The sequence below is a fragment of the Gossypium hirsutum genome, chromosome D06 (assembly GCF_007990345.1).
Source record: "Gossypium hirsutum isolate 1008001.06 chromosome D06, Gossypium_hirsutum_v2.1, whole genome shotgun sequence".
NCBI lineage: Eukaryota > Viridiplantae > Streptophyta > Magnoliopsida > Malvales > Malvaceae > Gossypium > Gossypium hirsutum.
Genome location: NC_053442.1, coordinates 3,501,159 through 3,514,995, shown reverse-complemented (window position 1 = coordinate 3,514,995; position 13,837 = coordinate 3,501,159). Strand labels below are relative to the sequence as shown.

The 13,837-nt window shown below is 30.5% G+C and overlaps 2 protein-coding genes across 4 annotated transcripts; both read right to left on the bottom strand.

Moving 5' to 3' along the window:
* Positions 1–66: 66 nt before the first annotated feature.
* Positions 67–4,382, bottom strand: LOC107941797 (CBL-interacting serine/threonine-protein kinase 8). Of its 3 annotated transcripts, XM_016875406.2 has the most exons (14): positions 3,832–4,382; positions 3,550–3,612; positions 3,386–3,457; positions 3,190–3,297; positions 3,030–3,104; positions 2,867–2,920; positions 2,634–2,759; positions 2,364–2,453; positions 1,748–1,879; positions 1,458–1,577; positions 1,045–1,161; positions 785–841; positions 615–689; positions 67–529 (listed from the first exon to the last, which is right to left on the bottom strand). In XM_016875406.2, exons 1-14 carry the CDS (start codon positions 3,988–3,990, stop codon positions 428–430), a joined length of 1,350 nt encoding a protein of 449 aa, XP_016730895.1. In that variant the 5' UTR covers positions 3,991–4,382; the 3' UTR covers positions 67–427. The 3 variants fall into 3 exon arrangements, 2 of the variants coding, with proteins under 2 accessions (XP_016730895.1, XP_040950967.1); XR_005914406.1 differs by lacking the exons at positions 67–529; positions 615–689; positions 785–841; positions 1,045–1,161 and adding an exon at positions 1,982–2,044 and having other exon boundaries at positions 1,556–1,577; positions 3,832–4,348; XM_041095033.1 differs by lacking the exons at positions 67–529; positions 615–689; positions 785–841; positions 1,045–1,161; positions 1,458–1,577 and adding an exon at positions 1,982–2,044 and having other exon boundaries at positions 1,747–1,879; positions 3,832–4,348.
* A 7,110-nt stretch (positions 4,383–11,492) lies between these two features.
* Positions 11,493–13,837, bottom strand: LOC107919242 (phosphoglycerate mutase-like protein 1). Its single transcript, XM_041095032.1, has 9 exons — positions 13,666–13,837; positions 13,465–13,572; positions 13,276–13,355; positions 13,033–13,138; positions 12,841–12,915; positions 12,671–12,759; positions 12,484–12,603; positions 12,331–12,375; positions 11,493–11,734 (listed from the first exon to the last, which is right to left on the bottom strand). The coding sequence occupies exons 1-9, from the start codon at positions 13,732–13,734 to the stop codon at positions 11,653–11,655; spliced, it is 774 nt and encodes a 257-aa protein (XP_040950966.1). The 5' UTR covers positions 13,735–13,837; the 3' UTR covers positions 11,493–11,652.

The following is a 13,837-nucleotide window of genomic DNA, read 5'->3' as shown; positions in this document are numbered from 1 at the left end:
AAAGGGTAAACTAAACTAGGTAATTTTGATTCCGATTCGAATATAACAATGAATATACCAAAAACATGAATTATTAACGGGTCAAAATTTTATAAATATATAACATCTTACACACAAATCACAATACAAACTCCAAGACAAGAGACTTCCGGGTAAAGCCAACTCTAAAATGTTGAAGTCTGTGTACTTCGTGGACTAGTATTTTTACAACAGATGGCATTTACTGAAGGAAACAAGCTATGAATCAAAAACAAGAGAGCTTTACAGACACTATCCCTCCAAAAGGTATAAATAAAAACTATAGCTTCCTATTTCTCATGGGGCAAAGAGAGGAGTTTCATGGGCCAAGTTGGTCGTACCGTTGACCTCAAGGTTGTAATACAACATATATGCCATTGAAATACTGGCAATGTTGTGGGATGACAGGTCAACGTCTTTTACTCCTAGATTTGGTGATCCTAGTTTTGCTTGATTCATTTGGTGGTTTCCATATTATCTCCTCGAGGTTGCTATAAAATGCCTGGTAAAACTGCGTGACAAAGATGGATTGTTTATGTTGGACTCCAAAACTAAAGAAAACAAACTTGACATGTGATTGAAACGAGGGAACTAACCTTTAGGTATTCTCCGGCATCACCAGCTGCTTTTTCCATATCTACCATTAAAAATGTGGGAGCGACCTCGAAAACCTTCAAAAAGTACAATCCGAATGGCAAAAGGAAAAGGAGATTAGTAGTAGACTAAATTTAAAGGTTGGTGTGGAATCAGCAGGAGTTGAACCTACTTCGAGGATAACTGACAAATGAGAATTCTTATTAGCTGAAGGACCTTCAACTCTCATCTGAAACACATAATCATAGTTTAGATGACAATGGAAAAACTATGGGAAACAGTGTTCTCCACTCAAACTGATGAAATAATCGGTAAACAGAGAGAATGAAATCGTTGTGAAGGAACAAGAGGAACTTGTTAATGCTAGACTGAAAATACAAATTTAAATGAACAAATCTGGTAAAAGCAATGCTAATAGCTTGATTTACATACCTTATAATTACGAATATGTGTCTTATAGCCCATTGATTGAGCAACAACTTCCATGCTAGAAAGAACCACCCTTGCTGGCTTTTGTGAAACAAATCGTGTCTGGTACTTCATATTGTCCTGACAGAGAGGATAATATGTTCATTTAACTTAATATTAAACACATACATTTGACTGCCTCGCAGAAACATATACTGAAGGGTAAAACCAAGAAATTGCCAATATATGATTTCCAGCTATGACTTCCAGGTGAAACTAATGCTCATAAACAGATAGCATTAGACATCAAAAGGCAAAGAAAAGCCTAGCAGCTTTTCTGATCATGCTTTTTGGTTGGAAAACCTTGGAGCACATAATTGATAACTTCAAAAATGGTGAAGAGGTAATTATAAAACAATTTATTAAAAGAACTCTACCTTCCCACGGTCAAAAAGCGTTGCAAGGTTCAAGCCTTGAGAAAGAATGATCAAGTCAAATGCATTAAGACTCAAAGGACCCATATCCTCATTTCGTGAAGGCTCATTACCCCTTTCTTCCTATAGCAATATAATATTAAGAATTAAGAGTTAGAAATTAATCACAAGAACGGACTCAAACAAACAAATAAACCCAATTCAGACACAAACATAATGAAACTTTGTTTAAGTTATTTATACAAAAACCAAACTATAATTTTATAGCATATTAAGCTTAAGTTGTTAAATACCTTATCAACCTCTGGATCATCAAAAACAGCATTTACTTCATCCAAGTTAATATCTTCATACTCAAGAAGTCTGACAGGAACATAGCCCTTGTTAAACCACTCATCGCTCCTGATTTGCTCAATTGTAATACGCTGTGCACAAAGAGAAGGGAGATTTCTTACTATCAAGCAAAATGAAACACTGAAACCAAACTAAATTTACCAAAACACTTGGCCAAAAAAAAAAAGGTATACCATATAATGGTAGGATTGGAGCACTTAGTTTCAAATATGAGACCAGAATCCTTCATGGTTGCACTAAGTTATGCAAAGTAAAGAGTCAAAGCAATCCATATAGAAACATGAGTTTATGGCAGTCAGCACGAGGCTATCAGAACACCAAGAACCAATTAAATAATGACTCCTTTAAGCCATCACAAAGGAGATAGTATTCTTGTGGTTCATTAGCTTGCATACTTCTATCTCAACTTCTACTAGATTAGGTTGGTCATTTCTGTTTTAGGGTGCATTCCAGGATGCCTTGAATCCACATCATCAATTTCTACATCCTCGTGACACATTGCAATAATATCATGCAGATAAAAGAGTTAAAATTTGTTGGATAACAAGCACTTACAGTTTGAGGATTTGGGTCTAGAATTCTATGAATCAAGGATTTTGCACCCACAGGAAACCAAGAAGGGCAAGAAAAGTCTGCTCTCTCAATCTGCAGATCAAAAGAAAATGTAAAAGGCAAAAACAGCAGCTATAAAGTACTGAATACTTAAAATGAATTTCTTTTGTCCCCTTCATCCATTTTCATGCTTTTGAGGCAATTATGTCCTGAATCCAGAAGGAAAGTTAAACACAATAATGATAAACTAGTACACATGAAAATCATTCACACCTTACTGTAGAGAGTGGTGAGATCAAGCTCGTCAAATGGAAGATAACCTGCCATCAAAACATAAAGGATGACCCCACAAGACCAAACATCTGCCACAGCACCATCATATCCCTTGTGACTTAGGACCTATAAAAGAGATTATATACTGATTTAAGATGTATGCAACAGCACAAAATAGACCATTAAATTAACAAGTATTCATCACAAAAGCTAACTACTCTTATGACTACTACCTCTGGTGCCACATAGTTTGGAGTTCCACATGTTGTCCGGAGGAGGCTAACTCCCTAAACGTAAATATCACCAAATAAAAACCCATGTGATTATACTACTGTTAACCTATGTTATTGACAAGGGAGGAACACAGAAAGGTTCACCCTTCACTTAATTTCTTACTTGTTCCGGCAACGCGCTAAGGCCAAAATCTGAAATCTTTAAATTTCCCAGGGAGTCAAGTAAAAGATTTTCAGGCTGCATATAGAAGCAAACAATTGTCAGAAATTATGAAATCAAACAAATAGAAAAATTACATTCTAGATTCTACCAAAAAGAACACCTTCAAATCTCTGTGGTAGACTCCCTTACTATGGCAATATTCCACACCATCAATTAGCTGTTGGAAGAATCTTCTAGCTTCCGCTTCACTAAGACGACCTTTGTGAACCTGCATGAATACCATCACTCTTTAGTACTCACGGAAACGAAAAGACCCTATAGTACAAACGAAATCGGTTTTGATTTGCGATACTTACTATTTTATCAAATAATTCACCACCGGTAATGAACTCCAAGATTATATAAATCTTAGTTCGGCTTGCTATGACCTTAACAAATAAAAAAATTTCCATTTTTAGAAACACACCAAGCATGCAAATTATGGAATTTCATACTCTAATAATACTTCTAAGTTACTTACCTCGTGCAAACGAACAACGTAAGGATGTCTAACAAGCTTCATTATAGATATCTCCCTTTTGATCTGCATTAATTAATAGACATAAAAGAATTCAAACTTTTAGATCATACTGAAGCATGATTACTAGAACTGATTAAGCAATGAAAATTTACCAAATTCACCTTTAATTCAATAAAAACACATATAAAATAAGATTAAACAAAAACTAACCTTTGTATCAAATTAAAGAACTTTCTCATAAAATTTCTCGGTAAAACATATAAAGAAAAGTGAAAATTTGACCTGATCAACCATCTTGTGTTTAATAATGGTGCTACGATCGAGGACTTTCATGGCAACGCTTTCGCCGGTCTCGGTATTTTGGGCGAACTTAACCTTAGCGAAGGTTCCTTCTCCTATAGTTCTTCCAATCTCATACTTCCCTACTTTTCTCACCACCATCGTTGATTTTCTTCCGATTTTCTCAGTCTTAGCATTCCACTTTCTCTCTCGCCAAACAAAGAAAAGAAAAAGATCAAAAGATAAAAGCGAAGAGCTTTTCGGTCCAGAAGCAGATATTCAAAACCAAAGCGTGTTAGTGGAAATCTCTTAGCTTTTTTGGAATTTAAAATTGCTACCACTTCCTGATAAATTAAATAATTATAGAATTATAACAGTACAAAAAATGCAGGACAGAAATAAATTAATAATAATTCTGAATATAGATTTTTTTTTTTGAGAAAGAGAAATCTCAATAAAAAAATAAAGGGTACGGCCACTAAAATATAGGTAGAATTTTAATAAACGGCGAAAGAACTTAGGAACAAATGGAAGCCGGAGGGATTTTAGGTTTTGACCGTTTGGTGGAGACAGGGGGTAATTTTTATTTGGTTTAAGGGTAAATTACACTTATGGCCACTAAACTATTAGTAAATTTATGTTTTGGTCATTCAACTTCAAAAAATTACAAAATGTTCATTGAACTATTCAAAAACTTTCATTTAAATCACCAAACAATTTGAAAGTTTTTATTTAAGTCACTGGGCTGTTAAGTTTTCTTTTTTAAAAAGTTCTACTAGCGAGCTCCGAAAGATTATTTGACGGCTGGCATAGTTGATCAGTTCTCATCAATGAGTAGAAGAATATACCTTAAATCCAAGTCGATCTGACAGTCAGTGTCAGAAATCGGAGAATAAAGTTGTTTGGATTTTGGTTTGCAAATTCACGACGTTTAAATTTGTTTAATAAAAAAGTGAATTATAGAGTAGAAGGGGAATGAGAGTTTTCAATTATTGTAGGCAATGCGAACAATGAATTCCATACAACAACGATTTTAACATCTCAAAGACTTAAATGGAAACTTTTGTTTAGTACAGTGTCTGTTTTGTAACTTTTTGAAGTTGAGTGATCAAAACGTAAACTGACTATTAGTTTAGTGGCCTTACCATAAATTTAATTGGGTTAAATATCAAAGCTATACATAAACTTTGATTCAATGTGCAATTTGATGCATGAAATTTAATTTTGTGCAATTATACACATTAAACTTTGATTTTGATTCAAATGTGTACATAAACTTTTAGTTTTTATTTAATTTTACACATTTAAAGAAATGAACATATCAAATTATTTTTATATTAGATAAGTATAATTATTTGTGTTACTTAAACATCAAATGATATATCGATAATAATGTAAAGGGCATGTGAAAATCGAAACAAATAAAAAAATAAAAAATGCCATGTATAAAATTGCACAAAATTAAAGTTCTTGTGTAACATTGCACATTAAACCAAAGTTCACGTGAAAATTTGAGATTTGTCCCAATTTAATTCATCTAATTTTATTAGCAAAAGGGATAAAATAATATTTAATCCTTAAATTTGATAACTTTTACATTTTGGTCTTTAATATTTTGGTCCATTGTAGTATCGGAACTTTACAATTTTTTTTCAATTTGGTCCATTAACTTGGATTTTGTTAAAGTATGATGATATGACATTCTAAAATCATGCAACGTTATTACTAGGACAATTTATAAATTAAAAAAAAATAATTTTTTTTATAAAATTTAAATTTTCATGTGATGACATGACGTAATTTTAGAGTGTCATGTTATTACTCACGAATAGAACATTAGAATCCAAGTTCAACGACTAAACAGAAAAAAAGTTGTCAAATTCCAAGACTAATTGTCAAAAAATGTTCAAAGACCTTGAGAAAAGTTGTCAAGTTTAGAGACCAAATGTTGTTTTTTTTTTCAAAAATATTTGTTAGTTTACTTGTTTGATTTAAAATAAAAGTCGAATTGGTAGCACCTTTAATGGATTTTCGTTAAGTTTGAATATGTTACATATCAATATTTAGATATCTAATTTAAAAATTGAACTATAATTGATAACACGTATTCAATTTTAATAAAACTCAATTAGTACTGTTATTAATTGGATTTTAATTTTTAAATTAGATATGTAAAGAGATTAAATGTTTTAAATTAAAAGTAGAAAACTAGATTTCTAAAGTTCAAAAGAATATGGGACTGAACAGAATTAAACCTTTTATTTTTATTTTTTGAGTAATTTTAGTTTGACTTAATATATCATTTGGTATTCAAGTTGAACATTTTTGTCTAATGTGGTACCTGTGTTATATTTTTGTCCTATTTGGCACATGTATTTAATAAAAGTTATATATTTTGATACCAGAAGAAGTGTGTTAACCTTTTATTATTTAATTTAGGTTTGGGGTTGATTTGATGACAATTAATTGCTAATATTATTAGGTTTCAAATTTTTTTCTATGATTTTGTCAAAAGAATAAATTTAATGTTAATTGTGAATTTGTTTAAATTTATGTTTAATTTGTTAAGTACAAATGTGATTTATTTCTGATTTTAGCATTGATCTGATGAAAATTAATTGTTAATATTATTAATTAATTATGAATTTTCATTAAATTAACTCTAAAACTTGAATTAAACACTAAAAAATTAACACGATTATCGTCAAATATTAAAATGTATAACTTTTATCGAATATAAATATCAGAACAAAAAAACATATGTACCATTACTCAAATACTAAATTATGCACTAAAAAGTTGTTTTCTGTTATCTATTTATTTATTTTTCTATTCGGTGGCCATCAGCTAAGGGCTGAGCTGACTGCTGCTTTTCTCTTCTATGGTTGGTGACAGGTCACCTGTTAGACTCTTTTTTTTTCTCTCCTGAAACAGATCTAAAAAAACTTCAAAAAAAAAAAGAGAAAGAAAGAAATATAATAGGCAGGTAAAATGATTTTAAGATTTTATTTAAAAATATATAAAAATATTAAAAAACTTTTGAACTAATAAAAATACTCTTTATTTTTTTATATTACTAAATTAACATTTAAAAATAATTATAATCAAGTTTAAAAAGTGGGAAAAATATATCATAATAGTTATGTCAAAATAAAATTTATGATAATTATAATACATTTAAATTTATTAATTGAAAAAAGAAATATATTATAACAAAAAGGTTTTGATAATTATCTTATAGATTTAGGTTTAGTTAAATAAAAATAAAGAAGAAGTCTAAAAATGAATTAGTATACGATAGCAATAGTAAAATAAATTTGTGAAAATTATAATAAATTTAGATTTATTAGTTGGAAAATGGAATAGATTACAGTAAAAAAATGTGCTAATTATAGTATAGATCTATTTAAATTACATTAAAAAGATTTATAATCTAATTTAGATTTACTAGTTAAAAAACAATATACTATAATTGTTTTTAAAACGAAATTATGATAATCTAGAATAATTAGTTATTCTAAATAATTTAGATTCTTGAAAAATACTTTCAACAATAATTTTTAATCATTATTATTAAAAGTATTTAATGTGTTTATTATTTAGTGTAAATATTTTTCGTATTTATCATAAATTATTAAAATTTGTTTTATTTAATTTTTTATTTTTAATTTAATATTATAGTTTACTCTTTTCTGTAGTTCTAATTTTTTATGTTTAATTGTGTTTTTAGTTAAACATTTATTTTATAGACTAAAATAATAAAGATTGAATAATTGAAAAATATTTTCATTTTAACATTAAATACATATATTCATGTGCAATACACTTGACATAATTGATATATATTAATTATGCTAATTAGTTATTGTTTTGAATGATGTTATTTTATATTAATTATGCTAATTAAAAGTAATTTAATTATTATTTCAAATTTATTTTTATAATATTTAAATTTTAACTAAATTAATATATTTTAATTATATTTAACAACTTGAAAAAAAATATTTTACATTAATTACAAATATAATATTTGAAAAATAATTAAAAATTAAACGCATAGAATCACATACAACATATGTAACAATAAAGACTAGTTTTAATAAGGTTAAATTGTGCCAGAAGTCCTTGTTCTTTTTTAAAATTAGGAATTTAGTCTCTTTATTTTATAGGATTTAGTCCCTCTACTTTTCAGATTTCAAATTTAGGTCCAACTCTTAACATTGCTAAATTCTTTTTGTTAAATTTGTTGCTGTGACTTTTTTTGAAAAAAATAATACTCATTTGGTAGCCATGTAATTAAAAAATGACTTTGTAATTAACTTGAATTTAACAAAAAAAGATTTAATAGTGTTAACAGTTAGACTTAAATTTTGAAATCTAAAAAGTAAAGATTTAATATTAATTCTATTTTCCTTTTGTCTTTTTTATATGTTTAATTTGTTAAGTTTCATTTTGCCTGTTTCTCCTTAATTCTGCTGATTTTTCTTACCACGTCCGCTATATAATTTAGGCCTAATTGCCTTTTAAATCCCTCCTTTTTAATCACTTAAGCTATTTAATCACAATTTAACAAATTTTACACTATTTTCAATTTAGTTCTTTTTAGTTAATTAACTATCCGAACGTTAAAATTTTCTAACGAAACTTTAATACCAACTCAATGACACTCTAAAAATATTTCTAAAAATACTTATGGCTCGGTTTAAAATCTTCGAGGTCTGGATACCTCGTTTTTTTTATTTTAATTATTTTAATATTTATTCCTAGTACGCTATTCACTATTTCAAAAATTTTCCTAACTTCACATTTACTTATTCTTACTAAATTAATAATATTTTCTACTCATTTTTCAGATTTAGTGATCTCGAATCACCATTCCGACACCACTAAAAAATCAGGCTATTACAATTTATAGGTCAATCTTTTAAGTCTAATAATTTTTTTCCTTTAATTTTTGCCTTGAATGATATTAATCTATAGAATTAATTGCACCAAACATTTTTAAACTATGTCCTTCACTTTTAATTGGTTCTTGAACTTTAATTCATTCTAATTACACTCTTAAACTATTGATGTTATATCAATTAAGTCCTTTAATTTATTACTAAAATTATTAATTTAATTGTTACATGACACGCCAGATCTTATGTAACATGATTTAAAATGAAAATTTTAAGAAAAATGAATACTATAAAAATAGATGTTTTAAAAATTTTAGTTTTGAGGTTTTCAAAACATTTACAGAAGATTTATCATTCACTTTTTTTTTTAAGTTTTACTTTATATTTAGATTTTACTTTTAAAAGTTAAGTGATGTATCATTTAACAATTAAATTAACAACTTTAATAATAAAAGGACTTGATTAGTATAATATCAATAGTTTGTCAATGTAATTAAAATGTTTTGAAGTTTGGAGACCGATTAAGAATGAAGCTTATAGTTTGGGGGTGTCTGGTGTAATTAACTTTAATATATTTATTCATATTCTTAGTGGTAAAAGTACCATAAAGGCCCTTATGCTAGTAGTCAGATTGCATTTTTTCCTCTCTACTCAAAAAAATGAGCAAATGAGTCATTGTATATTAGATCAAAGAGAAATCAAAGAGCAAACTAGTCCTATTAAAAATTTCATCTATTTCCATTGTTAAAAACTGATCCCTATATGTCAGAATTAGGTACATATGGCGTGTCACATATAACTGTATGATTATTTTGTCAGTCATATCAGTTTTTAATAGTAAAAATTAATAAGATTTTTAACAAAAATGATCAGTTTGCTTGTTGATCTAACATATAAAAACTAATTTATCTATTTTTTGAATAAATTGAACAAAATATAATCTGATTTCTAATATAGGTACTTCCATGATACTTGTACCTGCTCTTAATTTTAAGCAGTGACTATTCATTTACCTTTGATAATGTCCAAGTTTAGGTACAAGCTCTTAATTTTAAGCAGTGACTATTCATTTACCTTTGATAATGTCCAAGTTTAGGTACAAATATTGTTGGCTTCCACTACTTGCCAAACATACGGAGTCTACGGTTTCGGAAGGCCCTTTGGTTGTGGCACTCGACTGTGAATGGATTTGGCATTGCCATAGGCTCAACCCAATACACTTTTAAACCATGGAACATAAATGCAACATTACATATATATATCTTGTGACAGTGAATTTTTGCCAATTTGTGCATTTATTGTCTTTGTTAGGTACGGTACAAGGCTGATTGTGAGGAACTCTATGGGAGAATCCTTGACAATCATAATGTCATGTCCTCAATTAGTACAACTTACAGGTGGATGTGAGTCCTTTCTTTGATCCTTAGATCTTGACATGCATATGTCTTTGGTCTATTCTAGAGGTGCTCATGGGCCGGGCCGGGCCGGGTTCGGACCAGGTCCATAAAAAATTTTGGCCCGGGTCCTAGGCCCGGGCCCGGCCCAAAATATGGGCCTAAGATTTTGCCTAAGCCCGGCCCGAGAAAAAAATCATAAGCCCGGCCCCGGCCCATTTTTATTTTAAAAATTTTAAAAAATTTTAAAAAAAGTATTTTAAAAGTATTTTAAAATATTTTAAAATAAAAAAATTTAAAAAAAGTATTTTAAAAATATTTTAAAATTAAAAAATTAAAAAAAGTATTTTAAAAATATTTTAAAATTAAAAAAAATTAAAAAAAGTATGTAAAAAATATTTTAAAATTAAAAAAATAAATATATTTATTATATCGGGCCGGGCCGGGCCCGGGCCAAAAAGTGGTGCCCGAGGCCCGGCCCATTTTCTAAACGGGCCTCATTTTTTTTCCCAAGCCCATATTTCGGGCCTACATTTTTACCAAACTCTTCCATATTTCGGGCGGGCCATCGGGCCGGGCCGGGCCGCCCGGCCCATGAGCAGCTCTAGTCTATTCATGGTTCACCACTTTAAAAGCATCCCAACCTTAAGTAGGTTTCAATATGACGGGATAGATGGCGAGGTTCTACGTGGCCCTCATAGACCGAAGGGTACGACACTTGTCTCTTGCTAGGTTGGGGGAGTGAACTCCACATGTCACATTTGCATGCCTTGACGTGCTTGGATATTGGTGACGTACTGGTGAAGCACTAGTGGCGAGGTATTCTAAGTGCAAATTAGAGAATCTATAGTTGTTCTAGGCAAGTGACCAATCTATTTTCAGTAGGAAAATTTAGTTTTGATTGAATGAGTTCACTTTAAGTATACGTGGTTAAAACTGCAACAAATTTTAAATTGGTTGAGCTTGTATTAATACTTGTACCGTGACTCATTTAGTGAATTTACCTCTGAATAAGATTTTAAAGAAAAGTTTATCAAACAACATAAACAAAATTTGGTATTTGAATGTTAATGTTTGAAATATACCCTTTTGTAAAATTACAACGTCGATAATAGTAATATATCGCAAAAAAAAGAAAGAAAGATATAACACACAGAATTTTACGGGAAAATTCTTTCAGGAAAAAGTCACGGGCAGAGGAGAAAAAATTTACTATGTCGAATTCGAATGATACAAGAGGAAAAACAATTACGTCTATTTATAGGTTTAAAACCCTTATTCTAATCAAAGTCGAATAGATTAAAATATTTTATCCTAATCAACATCAAATAGATAAAATAATATTCATTTCTTATTACAACATCCTAGTGGAATCATTCCAATCCAATTACAATAGAAATAGACTTTCTATGGGTCAAACTAGCTTTAAGACAATTGACAATGAAAATAATTCAATTTTTGACAAAGCAGATTAAAGATCCTGGAGAGTTCAAGTTCAACAGTGAGTTCTCAAAGTAACTTGAGTCGAATCAGACGGAAACTTCCTCTCTTAACACATTCTCTTTTGCAGCATTTCTTGGTGAGCAAAGCTGTGAATCCGCTACCTTCAAGCTGAAACATATTCAAAAACAGCAAGTGGATGTTTCAGATTTAAGCGTGTTAGAAAATAATGAATCTTTGACTAATTTTGTGAACCATAAAAATTATGATGTCTTATACAGCTTATTTTTATGAAACATATCTTGAGACGTTCGGGTTTTGGAATTCTGGAACATGACTTATGATAATCTTGTAGATATTCAATTCAAAACACATGTATTTTAGACTCAAACTTTGAAGCAAACTTGATTTTTTTCCCTCCCCTTGTCCACTTCATGTTTGATTTTAAGTGTTGGGAAAAAAATATTAATCTTGGTTGAGTGGAGAAAGGGACCATTAATGGCATTTTTTATAGTAATTCCATAAAACTTTAATATGATACAATGATTTTGGGAGGTGATTCCTTACGCGTACCATGAATATTAGTATAAATGACTTTGGTCAATGTACCTTAATGGGTCTTTGAATATAGAAAATACATTGACCTAATGTGTTTTATATATTTTATGCGGTCATGTACGTACAGCTAACAACTCAAAATCTGTACCCAAAAAAAAACATATACGTGATTGAATGAATGCCTCTAAATTTCAGAACAAAATGCTCACCTTTTGTCGACAATGAGCACGGAACGGAGCTCACAATTGCCGAAGCTGAAAAAGGCCCACATCAGACCAGGTCAGAATTTGAAAGCAAAGAATATATAATCAAGTCTTTGTCTAAAGAAGAAGAAGAAAATGGAGACAATGTATAAGGCCCACCGTTTGCATAAATCTGTTCTAACTGTAGGATGACAGTCGTTTTCAAGTACATTTAGTATATGTTGAAGCATTATGCCATGACTCACAATCACAATCTCTTGCTCTGGCCTTGTCCATAGCCTGCAATATATATAAATTGGTGAATTATTTCTGAATAGTAAATTGTTGATAAGAAATTTGAGTTTACCATTTTATAAAAAGAACCATTCGAGCAGCCATTTCCTCTTCGGACTCTCGAACGTGTGGATTCCACAAGCTGTCATCTTCACCATCCATCTGCACAAGCAAAACTCTTTGAATACTGATATTTAATGAAGATATAATCTATATCAGCATCTTATGGTTAAAGGAACTTGCCATTGAAAAATCAATGGAAGGGAAAAGAGCCTGACACTCGCAGACCCTTCTCCTCATATCACAAGGACGAACACCCTGTATTGAATTGGAGGATGCGTCAGTATATTATGCATATATTGAACTGCAATTATGGTTGGAGTAAATCAAGAAGGAAGGCCTAGCATGAGAGATTTCAGCCATATATGTTACTACCATGCGGTCTCGACAAAGCTCAACTGCCATAATTTGGGGGTGATTGACACCTGCATCTTCGTTGCTTTCAGTACTACCGAATACTCCAAAAGCAGTTTGCATGGTCCTGCAGTGATGATCATTTACACTCATCAACTATCTTTATCTAACACTAAAATGTATTTCAAAAATACAAATATTCCCTTGATTTCTTTTTCAGAGTGAGATATTCCATTGAAATTCAGGCAAAACTGAGCTTTATACCTGTATAACGGGGAAGTTACGACCAACTCAATCCTCTTAAGTAGACCACTAGCATGAACATCCTCCCGCAGTTTACCAACCTGAAATAAAAAAAAGGTAGAAATTAATATGATTATATAAAAAACTGGATTAATTCATTTCAGGATTGAAGATTGATGATAAGCTAGCCATTGAATGTTGTGGGATTACCTGGTGCAGGCCCAGTGGGGAAAGCTGGGCATCAAATAGGTGAGGGGACAACAGTGCTTCACGATTAATGTCTCCTTCTACATTATGCATGGCTTGTCCATGCCTCACCTGAAAAAAAAGAAGATAAAAAAACCATGATTTAATAAAAAAAAACAAAATTTAAGCAAATAGTTGATACTAGGATGGTGTGTATATATATACCAGGTGGACAGTTTTGCAAAGCTGCCATGGGTATGTAAATTGAGCTGCTGTGGTCTTCATTTTCTGCATTTGGGAATTCAATTCAAGTAATAGAAGATGCTCGTAAGAACAAAAGGATGGGGAATAAAGGAGCAAAGAAAGAATGGGGATTGATAATAATTGACACAAATGG

Excerpts from the sequence above, each read along its gene's own strand:
- LOC107919242 (XM_041095032.1), bottom strand. The coding sequence starts at position 13,734 with ATGCAGAAAATGAAGACCACAGCAGCTCAATTTACATACCCATGGCAG. Across the intron at positions 12,916-13,032 it reads AGCTTTGTCGAGACCGCATG|GGTGTTCGTCCTTGTGATAT; the intron begins GTAGTAACATAT and ends AATTCAATACAG. Across the intron at positions 12,376-12,483 it reads AGAACAGATTTATGCAAACG|CTTCGGCAATTGTGAGCTCC; the intron begins GTGGGCCTTATA and ends GGCCTTTTTCAG.
- LOC107941797 (XM_016875406.2), bottom strand. The coding sequence starts at position 3,990 with ATGGTGGTGAGAAAAGTAGGGAAGTATGAGATTGGAAGAACTATAGGA. Across the intron at positions 2,921-3,029 it reads TTAGCGCGTTGCCGGAACAA|GGAGTTAGCCTCCTCCGGAC; the intron begins GTAAGAAATTAA and ends ATTTACGTTTAG. Across the intron at positions 1,578-1,747 it reads ATGATCCAGAGGTTGATAAG|GAAGAAAGGGGTAATGAGCC; the intron begins GTATTTAACAAC and ends ATATTGCTATAG.